Here is an 18765-nt window from a genome sequence, read left to right on the forward strand (position 1 = left end):
AGCGTTCTTTTTGCGCAAAAGCGCTTTTAGACGAACTGGAAAACGGCAACAGCGAAACGGAGTTACTTGAAGAACTGAGCGATAGCGATTGGTGGGAAAATTCGTCATCAGGTACGGAAAGTGACGACAGCGACGATTCTGAAGTCTCTTTCTGGCACATAGATGTGGAATTTGGGAAGTATATCAAATGATTCTTCAGAATTTCCAACGGAGCGATGTGCCAGAAAGAGACATCAGAATCGTCACTGTCGTCACTTTCCGTACCTGATGACGAATTTTCCCACAAATCGCTATCGCTCAGTTCTTCAAGTAACTCAGTTTCGCTGTCGCTGTTTTCCAGTTCGTCTAAAAGCGCTTTTGCGCAAAAAGAACGCTTTTTGGACGCCGTGGTCGTTCTCTATTTTCCAGGCACAAAGAACTGGAAAAGCACAGGCAGGGCACTGGAAAAGTCACCAGAGGACTTGTGACCTTTGCAAGGACTGGTCTAGGAGTGTGGCGAGAGCCTGTGGGAGCAGAGAATATGGTAAGTAAAAGTGCTTTTTCCGTCCCTTTTTAAAACTAAAAAGCATTTACCCCCTGCAGGGCACTGAAAGGGAAGAATTTTGTTTTCATGGAAGTTCAGCTTTTAAGTGATATTAACCACTTAAGCCCCAGAAGATTTTACCCCCTTCCTGACCAGGGGGTATTTTGCGATTCGGCACTGCGTGACTTTAACGGACAATTGTGCGGTCGTGCGACGCTGTACCCAAACAAATTTGACGTCCTTTTTTTTTTTCCCACAAACAGAGCTTTCTTTTGGTGGTACTTGATCACCTGTGCGATTTTATTTTTTTTTTTTTTTTTTTTTTTTTTTTTTTTTTTTTTTTTTTTTTGATCATGCGCTATAAACAAAAAAAGAGCGACAATTTTGCAAAAATAACTATTTTTCTCATTTTTTTATATGAAATTCCCCCCCCCCCCCAAAAAAAATGTAAAAATCAAAATTTTTTTAAATTTTTGGCCAATTTGTTTTCTGCTACATGTTTGGTAAAAAAAATCACAATAAGTGTATTTTGATTGGTTTGAGCAAAAGTTATTGTGTTTACTAACTAAGGGAAAGATTTTTGTCATTTTTGTTGTTTTTTTTTTTTTTTTTTTTTTTTTTTTTTTTTTTTGCGGGACTGCGACATTGCGGCGGACAGATCGGACCCCTGACTGACATTTTTGACACTTTTGGGGGTACCAGTGACATTACTACAGTAATCAGTGCTATACATATGCACTGTTACTGTAAAAATGACACTGGGAGGGAAGGGGTTAACTTTATTGGAGAGGGAGGGGTTAAGTGTGTCCCTAGGGGCGTGTTTCTAACTGTCATTGGATGGGGCTAGTGGTGTAACAGCACAGATCAACGGTCCTACATAGCAGGACCGAGTGATCTGTGCTTTTACACAGGGGAGAATGACAGGCGGCTTTGTTTACATTAGCCGCCTGCCTTTCTCCCTCTCTACCCGACGACACCGGGTCCGCCGGTCACAGGTACGAGCGGGGGCGGGAGGGCGCCTCTGGCGGCGCGTGCTCGCCCCCTATTCGCTCCCAAGCTAGTGACGTCACTTTGCCTGGGAGGGGCTGACTGCCACCGTATATAGTCGGGCGGCGGTCGGCAAGTGGTTAAAGGAAGTTTTTTTCTTTTTAAATAACAAACATGTTATACTTACCTGCTCTGTGTAATGGATTTGCACAGAGCAGCTCCAATCCTCCTCTTCTTGGTTCCCTCACCGGCACTCCTGGCTCCTCCTCCCTGAAGAGTGCCCCCTTAGCGAGCTGCTTGCTCTGGGGGCACTCGTGTGTGTGCTCAATCCCCAGCCCCGCTCTGTGTGTCCATAAGACACATAGAACGGGGCTCAGCCCCGTCCCCCAATCCCTCTTCACTGGCTTGTAAATGACACCAGCAGGAGCCAATGAGGAGGCAGAGACCCTGGAGAGCAGCTGCTCTCGTGTACATCACTGGAGCGCGATCGGGGGAGCTGCACACTGAAGGTTTTATACCTTACTGCATAGAATACAACCGCTGATGGGGCAGTTCAGCCAGCCCTATTGCTGACACTTCCAGTGGATCCAGTGCAGCTGAGGCTGCAGAGAAAAAGACGGATGAATCTCTGTCCTCTGTCTCTTTCTTTGGCTCAAATTTGAGACATCAGGGGTCTGTTTAGACCCCTGATATTTTACCAACCCCCCCCCCCCCCAACAGGGCAATTGAAAAAATTGAAAAATAATAAAAAAAAATGTAGAATTATATTTTGTAAAATTTAAAAAACAATTAAAAAAAATTAAGGACTTGTTTAAATGTTTTATATTGCACTTGCAGAGCAGTGTTATTCAATTGAATGGGTATTTATCGATGAGGGTATAGTTTCTGCCATGGCTGCCAAGCATAGCATCGCAGCCATGGCATTTTGGCAAAAAATATAATTTGATATTTTTCGAAGTGGGGGGGGGGGGGGCTGTATGGGGCCCCTTGATTTCTAACAAGTATGCAACCTTCCGCCTTTAGAACCATTCAGTGGTTCTGCCAACTCAACTTCACCTCACTACGGGACACAGTATAGTGATGTACAGGTTGGTGGGGACACAGTATAGTGATGTACAGGTTGGTGGGGACACAGTATAGTGATGTACAGGTTGGTGGGGACACAGTATAGTGTTGTAGAGGTTGGTGGGGACACAGTATAGTGATGTACAGGTTGGTGGGGACACAGTATAGTGTTGTAGAGGTTGGTGGGGACACAGTTTAGTGATGTACAGGTTGGTGGGGACACAGTATAGTGATGTACAGGTTGGTGGGGACACAGTATAGTGATAAAGAGGTTGGTGGGGACACAGTATAGTGATGTACAGGTTGGTGGGGACACAGTATAGGGATGTACAGGTTGGTGGGGACACAGTATAGGGATGTACAGGTTGGTGGGGACACAGTATAGGGATGTACAGGTTGGTGGGGACACAGTATAGGGATGTACAGGTTGGTGGGGACACAGTATAGTGATAAAGAGGTTGGTGGGGACACAGTATAGGGATGTACAGGTTGGTGGGGACACAGTATAGGGATGTACAGGTTGGTGGGGACACAGTATAGTGATGTACAGGTTGGTGGGGACACAGTATAGTGATGTACAGGTTGGTGGGGACACAGTATAGTGATGTACAGGTTGGTGGGGACACAGTATAGTGATGTACAGGTTGGTGGGGACACAGTATAGTGATGTACAGGTTGGTGGGGACACAGTATAGTGATAAAGAGGTTGGTGGGGACACAGTATAGGGATGTACAGGTTGGTGAGGACACAGTATAGGGATGTACAGGTTGGTGGGGACACAGTATAGTGATGTACAGGTAGGTGGGGACACAGTATAGTGATGTAGAGGTTGGTGGGGACACAGTATAGGGATGTACAGGTTGGTGGGGACACAGTATAGTGATGTACAGGTTGGTGGGGACACAGTATAGTGATGTACAGGTTGGTGGGGACACAGTATAGTGATGTACAGGTTGGTGGGGACACAGTATATTGATGTACAGGTTGGTGGAAGGAATCAAGGAGTGCAATGGGGGGTCCAAAGAGATCGACACTCCTGGAAGTGTTCTGAAGAGACCTCAGCAGACGATTTCTCTTCAGTGGAGTGGCATGTTTATAATGCTTTTAATGTGTTACACTTGAAATTCCTTGTTCCTTGCAGCATGTGTGTCTGGATGATCGATACCTTTGGAAATGAAGAACAGAGACACAGATTCTGTCCTCCCCTCTGCAGCATGGAGAAATTTGCATCTTACTGTCTGACTGAGCCAGGTGAGACCCGAAGCGTTGCCATTTAATATCCACTGAAAAGATTCACCTATCTGCTCATCAGATTCACACAGCTGCATGGCCGTAACGCACATTGTATTCCTAGTGCCATTCATCCTGAGCGGCAGCACGACGCATGGTAACACACAGCTCTTCATTGGGGTGTGCTGCTTTGCTGCCAATGGTACATGCACCCTTTATTGTGCGTTTTGGTGTATTAGGCAGAATGCATGACATAACATGGGTCCATGCACCACACGTAAAGTTGGGTCCATATATACTTGGAAACAGGCACAATTTTCATACTTTTGGCTTTGTATGCCACCAGAATAAAATTAAAAGGAAACAATCCAAATTCATTTAAAGTGCAGACTTTCAGCTTTAACCACTTTACCACCGCCCACCGCAGTTATACTGCAGCAGGCAGCCGCTCCTGGGCAAACCGCCTTAGCTTTACGTCGCGCGCAGGAGGCTAGGGGGCTCCCGCCCCCCCATGCAGCGGGCAGGTGGCTCAGATCGCCGCCTTACACCCGCAATCGCTCCCCGCTGAGAGAAAAGAACGGTCGGCTGTTGTAAACACAGCCGACCGTCCTTCTCCCTGCAATGATCACAGAGCCACTGTGATCCTTCTATATAGGATCACAGGTCTCTATGCTCATTCCACAAGCCACGCCCCCCACAGTTAGTAACACGCCCTAGGTACACAATAAACCCCTTGATCACCCACAGTGTTAACCCCTTCCCTGCCAGTGTCATTATTACCATAACCGTGCATATTTTTAGCACTGATTACTGTAATAATGTCACTGGTCCCCCCAAAAGTGTCAGTTAGGGGTCCGATATGTCCGCCGCAATGTCGCAGTCCCGTTAAAAATTGCAGATTGTCACCATTACTAGTAAAAAAAAAACAATAAAAATGACATAAATCTTTCCCGTAGTTAGTAGACGCGATAACTTTTGCGCAAACCAAGCAAAATACGCTTATTGCGATTTTTTACCAAAAATATGTAGCAGAAAACAAATTGGCCTAAAACGTTAAATTTTTGATTTTTTAATTTTTTTGGGGGGAATGTTATATAGCAGAATGTGAAAAATATTGTTTCTTTTTTTCAGAATTGTTGCACTTTTTTGTTTATAGCGCAAAAAATAAAAATCGCTCAGGCGATCAAATACCACCAAAAGAAAGCTCTATTCGTGGAAAAAAAGGGACATCAATTTTATTTAGGTACATCGTCGCACGACCGTGCAATTGTCCGTTAAAGTAACGCAGTGCCGAATCGCAAAATAGGGCCTGGTCATTAAAGCGGTAGTGTACCGCTTTTTGTGACTTTTAACTACAGGTAAGCCTATAATAAGGCCTATAATATGGCTTACCTGTAGGTACAATTAATATCTCCTAAACCTGCACGGTTTAGGAGATATTTGCACTGCATGCTGACGCGAGTGGCGCATGCGCTCTGAAGGTCCGGCGGACCTTCACGTTCCTTGCCGGGAAGTGCCGGAAAATGACTCCCGCCTTCGGTGTCCGGGGGTCCACGTCAGGGCTTCGTTCTAAGGTAAGTATTTCATAATGAGCTAGTATGCGCATTTGGACCAAAGTCGCACAGGATCCTTTTTTTTGGTCCACACCAGAATCCGATCGCATGGGTGTTCACACCTATGCGATCCGATTGCTGTCCGAATTGACAATTCGCACTGCGATATGCAAACTGATCTGGGGGTGTCGTCAACTTTGTATTGACACCCCCAGCGATTCGCATATGGCAGTGTGGGATGCGGGAACCCGCAGTTAATTTGCAGGGTTCCCGCATTGCATATGTGTGAACCGGCACTTAAGCCTCGTACAAACTATCAGATTATCGAACGATCTGTCATCCATTTTTTGTTGCATGCTGGTCTCATACATACATACACTTTCATACAAAAATTCCCATATGACAGAATTCTACTTCAGAAGTGATGTCATGTGTTGAATTGTTTTGTATGCGTTCTTTTGTCTCTGAGAATGCCTAGTCTTGCTCTTACGATTTTTTTCAGACGAAAACTGTACTAATTAAACGAAAATCGGACGTTGTGTTGACGTATGATAAAAAATTTTATAGCCTGCACATCCAGTTGTTGTCGTCCGAAAATTGGCGGTCGAAAGCACCATACTAACAATTCGAAAATCGGCAGATCGTTCGTTGGACGAAATTTTCCTTCCGATTTTCGTATCGTGTGTACGGGCCTTTAGGGCTCTTTCACACAGCCCGTCCGTCGGACGGACTACGTTTATCTCACTGGGGGATCGATCCGCTGATCCCTCGCTGAGCAGGAGGAGAACAACTGTTCTCTGTGCTGTGTGCGGAGACACAGCTGTCAGTTCCCCATACATCTCTATGGGGGAATCGGATGGGAACGGACTGTCGGTCCATTCTCATCTGATCCGATCCGCTGGACGGATGGAAAATAGGGTTTCCATCCGTCCGGATTTGACGGATCGGATGTCAGTGGACATGTCTCCACTGACATCCGATGCCCCATAGAGATGCATGGGGGGACCGTTCAGATCCGCCAAAAAAATGGACAGGCCGATCTGAACGTTCCGCCAGTGTGAAAGAGCCCTAAGAGTTGTTTCACAATGAAGTCGCCCGTGCAGCGCGACTTCGGCGCGGCTTGCAACGACTTCGCAAGTCAATGCGAAGTCAATGCAAGTCAATGCAAGTCGCTCCGACTTTGCCAAAAAATAGTGCAGGAACCTTTTTCTAAGTCAGAGCGACTTGAGTCGCTCTGATTAGAACGGTTCCATTGCACAGCATTGGAACCTACTTGTCAGGCGACCAAGTCGCCTGACAAGTCAGATCAGTGTGAACTGGCAGGGAAGCCCCGCACACACGCATCGATTGTTGGCTGAACGATCGGCCGTCTTTTGTCCAGTGTTGTTGTGTTGGTTGAAATGTGCTCTAGACTGCACACAAATTTTGTCGGCCAACAACAACCAACTTCAGAAGTGATGTCATGTTCTGGTCTACTTTCCGTGTGTTTTTTCTTCTCTGAGCATGCCCAGTCTTGCTCATCTGACTTTTGTCGGCCGAAATCTGTACTGACTGAGGAACAATCGGCCGTTCTGGTGACGGCCAACAAAAATTTTATAGCATGCACACCAGATTTTGTTCGGCCGAAAAGTCGCAGTCGGCTGTTGGAATCATCATACTAACAAGCCGATAATTGGCCGATCGGGCGGCGGCCAAAAGTTCACGGCCAACAATCGGTACGTGTGTACGGGGCTTAAGAATCAACTCCAGACTTTTCACCTGCTTAATTGATAAATAATAAAGGAGTAGCTCACACCTGGCCATGGAACAGCTTTCAATTCAATTGTCCAATTACTTTTGGTCCCTTGAAAATGGTGGGGGGGGGGTGGATATTCTTAGCTGTAATTCATAAACCCTTCCTCCGATTTGGATGTACATACCCTCAAATTAAATCGATAGTATACCACTTTTTTTGACTTTTAACTACAGATAAGCCTATAATATGGCTTACCTGTAGGTACAATTAATTATCTCCTAAACCTGCATGGTTTAGGAGATATTTGCTTTGCATGCAGCCGCTGACGAGAGCGGCGCATGCGCTCTGAAGGTCCGGGGGGACCTTCAGAGTTCCTTGCCGGGAATTGCCGGAAAATCACTCCCGCGTGCATGCGCGGGAGTGACGTAATCGCATCTCCGGCCAATCACAGCGCCGGAGCCGCCGAACCTGGAAGAGACGCCGAGGGATCATGTCCGGGGGTCCATGTCGGGGCTTCGTTCTAAGGTAAGTGTTTCATAATGAGCTAGTATGCGATGCATACTAGCTCATTATGCCTTTGTCTTGCAGGTTTTTGTTTTTTTTTTGGATGAGTTTACTACCGCTTTAAACCTGAGAGTGTGCACTTTCAGCCCAGATCCATTAGATAACTATAACTTGATTATGTTTTGTTAAACACCTGAAAATTCAATCCTTCAAAGGTGCCAATAGTGCTGAGTACGTGATAAATAAATATCAAAGTATAAAATAATCACAAATAAATAAATCGCACATGTGTGAAGTCCATCTGTGCAAATAAATCCCGATGAGCAAGTGCAGGTATAGATGCAGCCACCTAAATACAATCCTTCAAAAGTGCCAATAGTGCTGAATCTGTGCAGACGTTGCAGTCTTGTTCTGTTCATTCTTGTGCTCGGCAGGCAGTGGAAGTGATGCTGCGTCACTGATGACGTTGGCGAAGAGAGACGGCGACAACTATATTCTGAATGGATCTAAGGTAGGTTCTCCCCCATGTTCATACACAAGTATATTAATGTTAGAAGTTGAAGGTGTAATCGCGTTCTGTTTTCGCCCCTCTGTCTCTATCCAGGCGTTCATTAGCGGTGCTGGGGACACCGATGTATACGTTGTGATGTGTCGTACTGGGGGCAGCGGATCTCGAGGAATTTCCTGTCTAGTGGTGGAAAAGGGGACACCAGGCCTCAGCTTTGGCAAGAAAGAAAAAAAGGTGAGCATGTATTTTTTTTTATGAAAAACAAAGTCCGAAAAATAAAAGGTATCTCTTCATAGAAGCCAAACAGCTCTAACATGGCAATTGCTTGGGTCATGCTTTAATATTTTTGAATAATGCCTCGTACACACGCAACGATTGTTGGCCGTGAATTTTCGGCCAACGTCCGATCGGCCGATTTTCGGCTTGTTAGTATGATGTTTCCGACAACCGACTGCGACTTTTCGGCCGAACAAAATCTGGTGTGCATGCTATAAAATTTTTGTTGGCCGTCAACAGAACGGCCGATTTTTCGTCAGTCAGTACAGATTTCGGCAGACAAAAATCAGATGAGCAAGACTGGGCATGCTCAGAGAAGAAAAAACACACGGAAAGTAAACCAGAACATGACATCACTTCTGAAGTTGGTTTTTGTTGGCCGATAAAATTCGTGTGCAGTCTAGAGCACATTTCAACCAACACAACAACACTGGACAAAAGACGGCCGATCGGTCGGCCGATAATCGTTGCGTGTGTATGAGGCTTTAGTGATCTGGAAGAAACATGCAGATCTGAATTCACATGTTGCATATTTGTTATGGTTTGTGACTTAGAATGTAGTGGAGTCAGGCAGCTTTCAGGAGGGGGTCATCTACATATTTATGTCAGTATAGATTTACTAAGGCCCTATTCACCCCTGAGCATATGGTTTTTGGGCTTTTTTCAGGAGTTTTTTGCAGGTGTTTGGAGGTGGGCATTGACATCTAATAAAATTGCTTGTAATCTGACAAAAAAGCTTGTGTACTTTTTTTGAGCTTCAGGCGTTTTGCTTCAGGCGTCAAAACGCTCATATGTGAACAGGAGCCATTGAAATGAATGGGATTTTGCTTGTTGGGCGTTTTGAGATTTCAGAGATGACCGTTTTACGAGCTGGGGAAGATAGGAAGCCCACACATGTTCTGCTCTCACCCATTCTGCTCTGCTCTCACCGGTTTTGCTCTCACCCGTTCCACCTTCACCCTTTTAACTCTCACCTGTTTGGTTCTCACCAGTTTCACTCTCAGCATTCCATTCTTATCTGTTTCACTTTCACCTTTATCACTCTCACCCGTTTGGCTCCCATTCCACCCTCACCCATTTTGCTCTCACCTTTTTCGTTCTCACCCTGGTTCCATTTTCACCTTTTCGACTCTTACCCATTCGGCATCCACCCATTCCACTTTCACCCATTCTGCTGTCAACCATCTGGCTCTCACCTGTTCAACATCCTCTTGTTTTGCTCCAGTGGCGGCTGGTGCTCAAAATTTTTGGGGGGGGCGCAAACAGAAAAATGTAATAGGCATTGCTTTGCGGCAAAAAACACAGTAAAAAATTGCGTGACTTTGAGGTCGCAAAAGTGTGAAAGGGGCATTCAGTAATTAAGTTATAGTGTGCCCCCTTTCAATGCAGAGAGACCAGCGTGCCCCCTTTCAATGCAGAGAGACCAGCGTGCCCCCTTTCAATGCAGAGAGACCAGCGTGCCCCCTTCAAAACAGTGACCAGCGTGCCCCCTTCAAAGCAGTGACCAGCGTACATGCCCCCTTTCAATGCAGGGACCAGCGTACATGCCCCCTTTCAATGCAGGGACCAGCGTACATCCCCCCTTTCAATGCAGCGACCAGCATACATGCCCCCTTCAATGTAGTGACCAGCGTACATGCCCCCTTTCAATGTAGTGACCAGCGTACATGCCCCCTTTCAATGTAGTGACCAGCGTACATGCCCCCTTTCAATGTAGTGACCAGCGTACATGCCCCCTTTCAATGTAGTGACCAGCGTACATGCCCCCTTTCAATGTAGTGACCAGCATACATGCCCCCTTTCAATGCAGCGACCAGCATACATGCCCCCTTCAATGTAGTGACCAGCGTACATGCCCCCTTTCAATGTAGTGACCAGCGTACATGCCCCCTTTCAATGTAGTGACCAGCGTACATGCCCCCTTCCAATGTAGTGACCAGCGTACATGCCCCCTTCAATGTAGTGACCAGCGTACATGCCCCCTTCAATGTAGTGACCAGCGTACATGCCCCCTTTCAATGTAGTGACCAGCGTACATGCCCCCTTTTCAATGTAGTGACCAGCTTACATGCCCCCTTTCAATGTAGTGACCAGCGAACATGCCCCCTTTCAATGTAGTGACCAGCGTACATGCCCCTTTCAATGTAGTGACCAGCGTGCGTTCCCCCTTTCAATGTAGTGACCAGCGTACGTGCGTGCCCCCTTCAATGCAGTATGCCCCCCCCCCAGACCAGTGCACTTACCTGGAGCCCTGGAGCAGTCCCGGCATCGGCTTCTCTTTAGTCCCCCAGTGGCGCGTCTCCACAAGTCCTCACGCTCCGGCCTCCTGCTGGGCCAATGGCATGGGGTTTGCCTTGCGGCCAATCAGGAAGCGCGTATTGGACGCGCTCCCTGATTGGCCAGGAGGAGGATCCGTGTGACAATAGCGAATTTTCATTCGCTATTGTCACACAATGGGTGGGCTTGGGACGCACTGCTCTGCGCCCCGGGTCCACCCTTTGCATCGCCCTATTAGAGCCACTGGCTCTAATCGGGTGATGCCAAAAAAAAAGCCCCATTGAACTCCATGCGTCCGACGCCCCTGCATGTAGATTAGGGGCCTGGATGCATGGATGTGGGGGGGCGGCGCCCCTGTGCCCCCAACGAACCGGCCGCCACTCTCCCGGTCTGAAAGACCCCAGATATCTCCCCTGTGCTCCACTGAATGTATTGCAATGCATTCTTTCCTGGCTATACTGGCTGGGGAAACTGACAGGGATCCAGAAGTGACATCAAACATGTCGCTTCTCGATCAGCAACAGAGGGGAGGAGACACGTGTCCGCTCTGGTCCCTCCCCTCTACCCGGCGGCATTCGCTATGCAGGTCCCGAGCCTGTGGATGGGCAAGCAGAGCCCAGAATACATAGCAGGGGCGCGGATTACTCTCATCTGACAGGTAGCAGTCTGCTTGTCAGATATATACACACCCCTGGTGGCTGCAGCCACTGGTAGTGTGTTTGCAACCCCCCACTGTCAGGTCCATATGACATACAGCCTGGCAGCCAAGCAACTAGCTGGAGCTGGTGTCCTCCTAAAATGTTTCCCAACACCCAACATGCATACATGTGAACCTAGCAGAAGAGATCTTTTATTGTAAGCTTCTTGGGGGCAGCAGCTGGTGTGAATGTACATTAATGTAAAGCGCTTTTCAGCACTATATAAATACTGATGACAAATAAATTATTCTTTCTTTTTAAAGTATATGAAACATGGTTAAAGGTGCAGTCCACTTTTTAGACCATATTTTGGGTATACCCATATTTAGGGTCTAAAATGAAGTATGGTCGTGTACGCCAGCTACGTAAAACGAAGCCATCCCTTTTTACCTGAATCACGGCCGCTGAGCAACAAGAACCCCATTTGCTTGCTGTGCCGGCCATTGATGGGGATTAGTGAATGAGATACTATAAACCCCATCTTCCACCGCAGCAGAGGCTCTCACCAGAGAATGCTGGCAGCAGGTCATGTCACTGCAGTTGTTTCCTCTAGCCCAGTGGTCTCCTTTGCTTGCCTGTGTCTGGCCCTTGGGGCACTATTCCATTTACTGGCACCAACAATGGGGCATGATTTCTGCCACTGACACCAATAATGGGGCATGATTTCTGTCACTGGCACCAACAATGGGGCACTATTCCTCTCCACTGACACCATTGAAAAGCATAATTCCCTCCATTGATACCAACAATAGAGCACAATTCCTACCCTTGACACCAACAATGGGGCAGATTTCCACCCAATGACACCAACAATGGGGCATTGTTTTCTCCCACTGGCCCCCCTAAAGTCGGAAGGGCAGTAATCTGGCCCGTTCTTTGGAAAGTTTGGAGTCCCCTACTCTAGCTCCATATTAGAAGATCTACTGTATACCTCTATAGGGACCTGGGGCTAGGGGGTAACCCTGTGCATTGTATCTGCTGCACACTGATCCAATTTGTAATGCTCTGCAGGCCTGAATGCAAAAATATAATATAGGCACAATTTATTTTATCATTTTTGGTGCATTTGTTACATTTTGTTTTCCTGTCATTTATTCAGCTTGTTATAAATCGGCCCTATTGATTATTCTTCATGTTTATTTCTTCTATAACATCTGCTGATGTCCTCAGGTGGGATGGAACTCCCAGCCAACGCGAGCGGTTATATTTGAGGACTGTGCGGTCCCTGTAGCAAATCGTTTGGGTCAGGAAGGACAGGGCTTCGGGATCGCAATGAGGGGGCTGAATGGAGGAAGGATAAACATTGGTAAGCTACCCACACATGTTAACGTCTGATTGTACAAATTCCAACATTTAGATCAATTTCTACAAAAATTAAAATCCGCTGTGACTCGTATAACCGGCTTAGGAGTTCATACCAATCAGTGGATGGAAACAGCCACTAGACCTGGCCTGGCCACACAAACTAGAAAAAAAACAATTTCTTGTTGCAATCAATTTCCTAACATTTTGATAGCGATATTTTTTTCATTATTCATTCAATACTTAAGGAGAGCTCCAGTCTACCAAACCCCCCCCCCCCCCAAATTAAAAGTCCTCAACTACAAATATTGTAGGTGCTGACTTTTAATAAAATTACATTTACCTGCCCCTGGATCCTGCACTGTCCTCACCCAAGGCAATTCTTCACTCGGCTTTGGGTGCATCTTTACTAAGGCAAACCAGCAGTAAAACCTTGTGGTTTCACAGCTGGCTTCCAACTGTGCATGCGTGAGCTGTGCTGCGCTTTGTGATTTGTCCCGCAGTCTTCTGGGACCTTTGATGTGTCTCAGAAGACTGCAAGGAGTAGGCGGGTGAAGTGCCGCAGTGATCTGACCGGAAGTAGGGGAGTGGGTACCTGCCAACATCAAGCACCCACCCAAAAAAAGTGGTAAAGAAGAAGGGGAGGAAGAGCAGAACTTTCCCTCTTGAGTGAAGTTCCACTTTCAGTCAGCCCTAGATGGATTGAATCTCAGCCGGTTCAGCAGGGACCAGCCGAGATTCAATCCATCTATGGGCAGACTGGTTATACTGAAGTCAATTCAACAATCGATTTCAGTACAACCAGCCTGTCCGGTTATTTTATGCAATCACTGCCAGTAGCTATAGCCGCCAGCAGAGATCATTGTGTTCTACCCCCTAGGCTTGTGGATATTTACCAGCATCTGAGGGAACCTGGAGCAGCATTTTCCCCAAGAAAGAAAAGCATTTCAGCTTTTTCCTCTCCCTCTGTCCATCCCAGCAAGACTATTATTGTATCTTTATTGTTAAAGCTAACTCCACTTTAAGCAAGTAAAGTCTAAATACAAGGATCACGTGTATTCTTCCTTGAATCTCGGTGTGCTTTGTGTATTTTTTCCAGATCTGTGCAGTAATCCAGAGTGAGACTTTACCTTCCTGTAATACAGACCGCTCACTGCTGCTCCCTGTCCTTGTGCAGGGTGACTGGTCTTGTCTCCGCCCCCTCCTGTAGTTTTCTGCAGAAAGCCTGTAGTGGGTGGAGCCTTCTGGATCGCTCTCACACCTCTGCTCTCTTTCCTTGTGTAGGGTGACTGGTCTTGTCTCTGCCCTCTTCTGTAGTTTTCTGCAGCCAGCTTGTGGTGGGTGGAGCCTTCTGAGCCCCTCCCACACCTCTGCTCTCTCTTTCCTTGTGTAGGTCTTGTCTCCGCCCTCTTCTGTAGTTTTTTGCAGCCAGCTTGTGGTGGGTGGAGCCCGCTGGGCCCCTCCCACAGTTCTGCTTCCTGCACAGGCTATGTACAGCACAGTGATGATATTCTGTCCTTTTTTTACAAGGTAATATCTAAGTTTGAGAAGGTATTTGATGCACACAAAGTGGATTTATATCCTTTGTGGCTACTGAGGAAAATATTTAAATGAAAGTTTCCAAGCCTGAATTTCATATTTAACATAGTATAGATGTTCTTTGAGTTTTGCACACAAATATTTCAGTTAAAGCGGTATTAAACCCAAAAGCAAACAATTTATTCTATTGCAGCTTACCAGTTCTTAGATGTGATGTCTGCATTAGTTTTATGTTTTAAGCTTGCTTTCTTCTAATTTTATCTGGTCATCCAGCCACTAGGTTTGCGGTTTTTCAAAAGAACAAGCTCTCTTTCCGATCTATCGGGTTTACAGGGATGAGACAAACAATTTACCATTGACAGGGGTGCTTAAAATGATCTGCTTTTCTTTATTTATGTAAAACATTTATCCCCATTCCTGTGTGCCTTCATCCAGAGTGGGGGCGCTCTAATACAGGATATGTGTTACTGACCAGATCACCAGGTAAAAACCAAGAGGAAAAAGCCTAAAAAAGAAATAAAACTAATGCTGCCACCACACCTAAATATTGGTAAGCTGCAATATATTACATTTTTGGGTTTAATAACAATTCAATGATTGAACAATACAGGGCTCTGTACAATTATAAAAAGCACCATATATATATATATATATATATATATATATATATATATATATATATATATATATATATATATATATATATATATACATATATAATTTTTTTTTTTTTTTATTATATATTTTTTTTATTATTATTATATACTTTTTTTTCATTATTATTATTATTATATATATATATATATATTTTTTTTTTTTGCATGCATACTGCCATGTCTTGAACTCTGCATTTTTGCTTTGCAGCCTCCTGTTCTCTAGGGGCTGCCCATGCCTCTGTCCTGCTCACCCGCGATCACATGGTTGTTAGAAAGCAGTTTGGGGAGCCCCTGGCTAATTACCAGGTAAAGCTATCATTCCTGACCTATGTCGTCTGTTGTTACTTGCTGCTGACATGTTAATAATTGCCTTCCTTTATACTGGCCTCCTCTCTCCATAAACTGGAAAGACCGGGCCAGTGTAGAGGAAGTTCATCCTTACCATATTAGCAGCAAGTAACAAAAAAGCAAATCAGGATTTTGCTGTTATATTGTAATTGAATAGAACTGTAGCCGGATTGTTGTAGATAGGTGGAGGAGTTGGCAGTATCTGCATTGCCTAGCAGTGGTCTCCAAACTGTGGCCCACGGCCAGATGCAGCCTTTTGGTTGCATTTAGCCAGCCCTTGGGACACTATTCCCCCCACTAATACAAGGTACTATTTCTCCCACTGACACCAACGATGGAGCACTATTCCTTCCACCAACACCAACGATGGGGCACTATTCCTCCCACTGACACCAATGATGGGGCACTATTCCTTCCACCAACCGCCATGATGGAGCACTATTCCTTCCTCCAACACCAATGATGGGGCACTATTCCTTCCACCAACCGCCATGATGGGGCACTATTCCTTCCACCAACCGCCATGATGGGGCACTATTTCTCCCACTGACACCAACGATGGGGCACTATTCCTTCCACCAACACCAATGATGGGGCACTATTCTTTCCACTGACACCAACAATGGGGCACTATTCCATTCCACCAACAGCAATGATGGGGCACTATTCCTCCCACTGACACCAATGATGGGGCACTATTCCTTCCACCAACAGCAATGATGGGGCACTATTCCTCCCACTGACACCAATGATGGGGCACTATTCCTCCCACTGACACCAATGATGGGGCACTATTCCTTCCACCAACAGCAATGATGGGGCACTATTCCTCCCACTGACACCAATGATGGGGCACTATTCTTCCCACTGACACCAATGAGGGGCACTATTCCTCCCACTGACACCAATGTTGGGGCACTATTCCTTCCACCAAGAACAGTGGTCTCCAAACTGGGGCCCCGGGGCTGGATGTAGCTATTGCTTGCCTTTACCTCTTGGGGCACTTTTCCTCCCACTAATGCAAGACACTGCTTCTCCCACTGACACTAACAATGGGGCATATGTGCAAAAAGGACTGACAAGTCCAAATAGGAAAAAAGGGGGAGGAGCGTGGAACAGGAACTGGAAGAACAGGGGGGAAGGGGGGAGGGAAGGGAATGACGAGAGGAGGGAAGGGGGGGAACCAAGGAAAGAGAAGGGGGCTATCTGGATTTTAATAGTACCGTACAAAATTGTATACAGATTGAGATAAAACATTCAATTCATTTTATTAATCAAAAATTATTTAAGGCAACAGACATAAAAATATATTTTACAAGCACATATAGTTAAACTCTCTATAACAATAGGCCTAGAGAGCCAAAAAGCTGAACAGAGGCCTTGCCCGACATGTTTCGCGAGTTCGCACACCGCTTCCTCATTGGCATGTATTGAAGAGAAGATCAAAAATGACCCTGTTAGGGATATATAGATGAAATAGGCATGTCAGCAAACACATTTAGTATTCTATATTGCAGATTCCAAAGCTAATTTGTATATTGGCCACAGAGCATAAGACCAGCACCAAGAACCAAGAGTGACATGCTGGAAGTGCGAGCAATGAACCATTCCCCCGGGAGGAGTGCGGGAGTGAATATACTGTATGTGTAAAAATGTATTAAAGTTTGAATTTAAAAAATAAGTTACCAAATAAGGGAAGAGGGAGAAAAAAAAAACCTTCAAACCAAAAGGAAAGGGTGATACAGGTATAGATGGTAAGTATATTTAACCCATAAAGGGACTATAAAAAACAAAATACATACCGCTAAAGCAATAGACTGGTAAAACTGGCCGGGAGTTTGATGAGGGGAGTGTTGGCACAGAATATAAAAATATTCCAACCAACAATCTGTTGTTCGAACAGTAAACTGTTCCTGAGAATGGAAGATACAAATAAGCCAATATAACTACACTGTAAGGGTTTTTTTTTGGTGCCTCAGGCCAAAGGGTGGGACTTTACGGACTAGTGATCATATACACAAGTTATTCATAAAAACAAAAGATAATTTATTCAATAATTTTTTGTCAATCATTTTTAAACATATATTCAAAGAAAACTTGATTTTTTTTTACATTACATCTGTATGTTTTTACATTAATTACATTAGACGATTACTCCAATGAATATAATATTTACAGACAATAATTGATATATTTATCACTTCTTTTATAGACCTGGTGATACAATTCTTGAGAAAGGCTATAAGACTAGCCGAAACGCGTCGGATACTTATCGGATGACCTCTGTGAATACCTTTCCAAGCCCCCAGCATGGAAAAACAGAGACAATATCCAGATTAAGTCACCAGATTCACAATTGTTACGGAAATTTTCCGAACCTTCTTTCTTACCTTTGCACCTTGGGTCTTTAACCCAACACTTATCAACACTATCCATATCAAGTTTTCTTTGAATATATGTTTCAAAATTATTGACAAAAAAATGATTTAATAAATTATCTTTTGTTTTTATGAATAACTTGTGTATATGATCACTAGCCCGTAAAGTCCCACCCTTTCGCCTGAGGCACCAAAAAAAACCCTTATGATATATAGAGACGGAGGCAACCCACACTTTATAGCTCTCTAGAGATCAAAACATACCCCCCCCCCCCACATATCTATACATCGTAAAACAATAAAGAGCAGAAAGGCTTAGCCTGTACCTAGACAGGAACAGCCCAAACAGTTCAACAGAAGGAACTAGTGAACGGATATTCAATGTGGGAAGGGGGGGGGGGGAGAAATCTCTTACCAATTGCCTGTCCACCTACAGGAATACTGGAGACAGCGAGATGCACAAACTTAGATTGTCAAAAGAAATTGTTCTGGTCATTGTCCTGGTCTGGAGTATTCCCCTATTACTCAGAAAAATATAGACCACAAAATTCTTTCATGGCCCATAAATGATCAGACTGCAACCTATGGGTAATAAAGTGACTTTAAGTCATATCGTAAAAAATCTAGTAAATAGTATAAAATAGTTGCATGGTTGTCATACCTTTTTAGATAGAAAGCCCCTCGTGTCTTGCTGTGGCTCAACCAGTGGATAGCGGTTCCGCCACTTAAATAAGACACTCCAACCCGACACGTCATCTCCGGGACTACCCGGAAATAGACGATCGTCGTGCGATCCCTGGAGGGATCAGGGATGGACGCGGCTTGTCTGCTTCGATTTCTGGCTCCTCGCTTCTTGGACCCACCTGTGTTTACACAGCGATTTCGTTTTTGGCACTGCGCAGGCGCCATTGCCGGCGCCTGCGCAGTTAGGGATCAGACTCGACGTGCGTCTATTTCCGAGTGTCTTATTTTTTTTAATCAAACAAGTTCTTAATTGAAAACAAAAGATTGCAATTGAACAAACAGAATAAAAGATAGCCATGGGAATACAGTAATTCAAGTAGACGCAACAATACAAATGGGAAAATGCATCATGGTCCGTAAACAGAGGGGATGCATAACTGGATCATGGTAAGTGCCTAAGGGCAAACATGAAATAGGAGAAACATTTGCATACGAAATAAC

The 18765-nt window shown here is 45.2% G+C and overlaps 1 protein-coding gene across 2 annotated transcripts in view; it reads left to right on the forward strand.

Annotated features, from left to right (window-relative positions):
* The window catches only part of ACAD8 (acyl-CoA dehydrogenase family member 8), a 72680-nt gene that overhangs the window by 43599 nt on the left and 10316 nt on the right, over positions 1-18765 (forward strand). For both annotated transcript variants that reach the window (XM_082273134.1, XM_082273135.1), the window contains exons 4-8: positions 3718-3827; positions 8033-8109; positions 8203-8340; positions 12528-12663; positions 15063-15160. In XM_082273134.1, coding sequence (XP_082129260.1) covers positions 3718-3827; positions 8033-8109; positions 8203-8340; positions 12528-12663; positions 15063-15160 — 559 coding nt within the window. The remainder of the gene's footprint in view (positions 1-3717; positions 3828-8032; positions 8110-8202; positions 8341-12527; positions 12664-15062; positions 15161-18765) is intronic.

This window comes from Pelophylax lessonae, assembly GCF_965119305.1.
Source record: "Pelophylax lessonae genome assembly, chromosome: 12".
Classification (NCBI taxonomy): domain Eukaryota; kingdom Metazoa; phylum Chordata; class Amphibia; order Anura; family Ranidae; genus Pelophylax; species Pelophylax lessonae.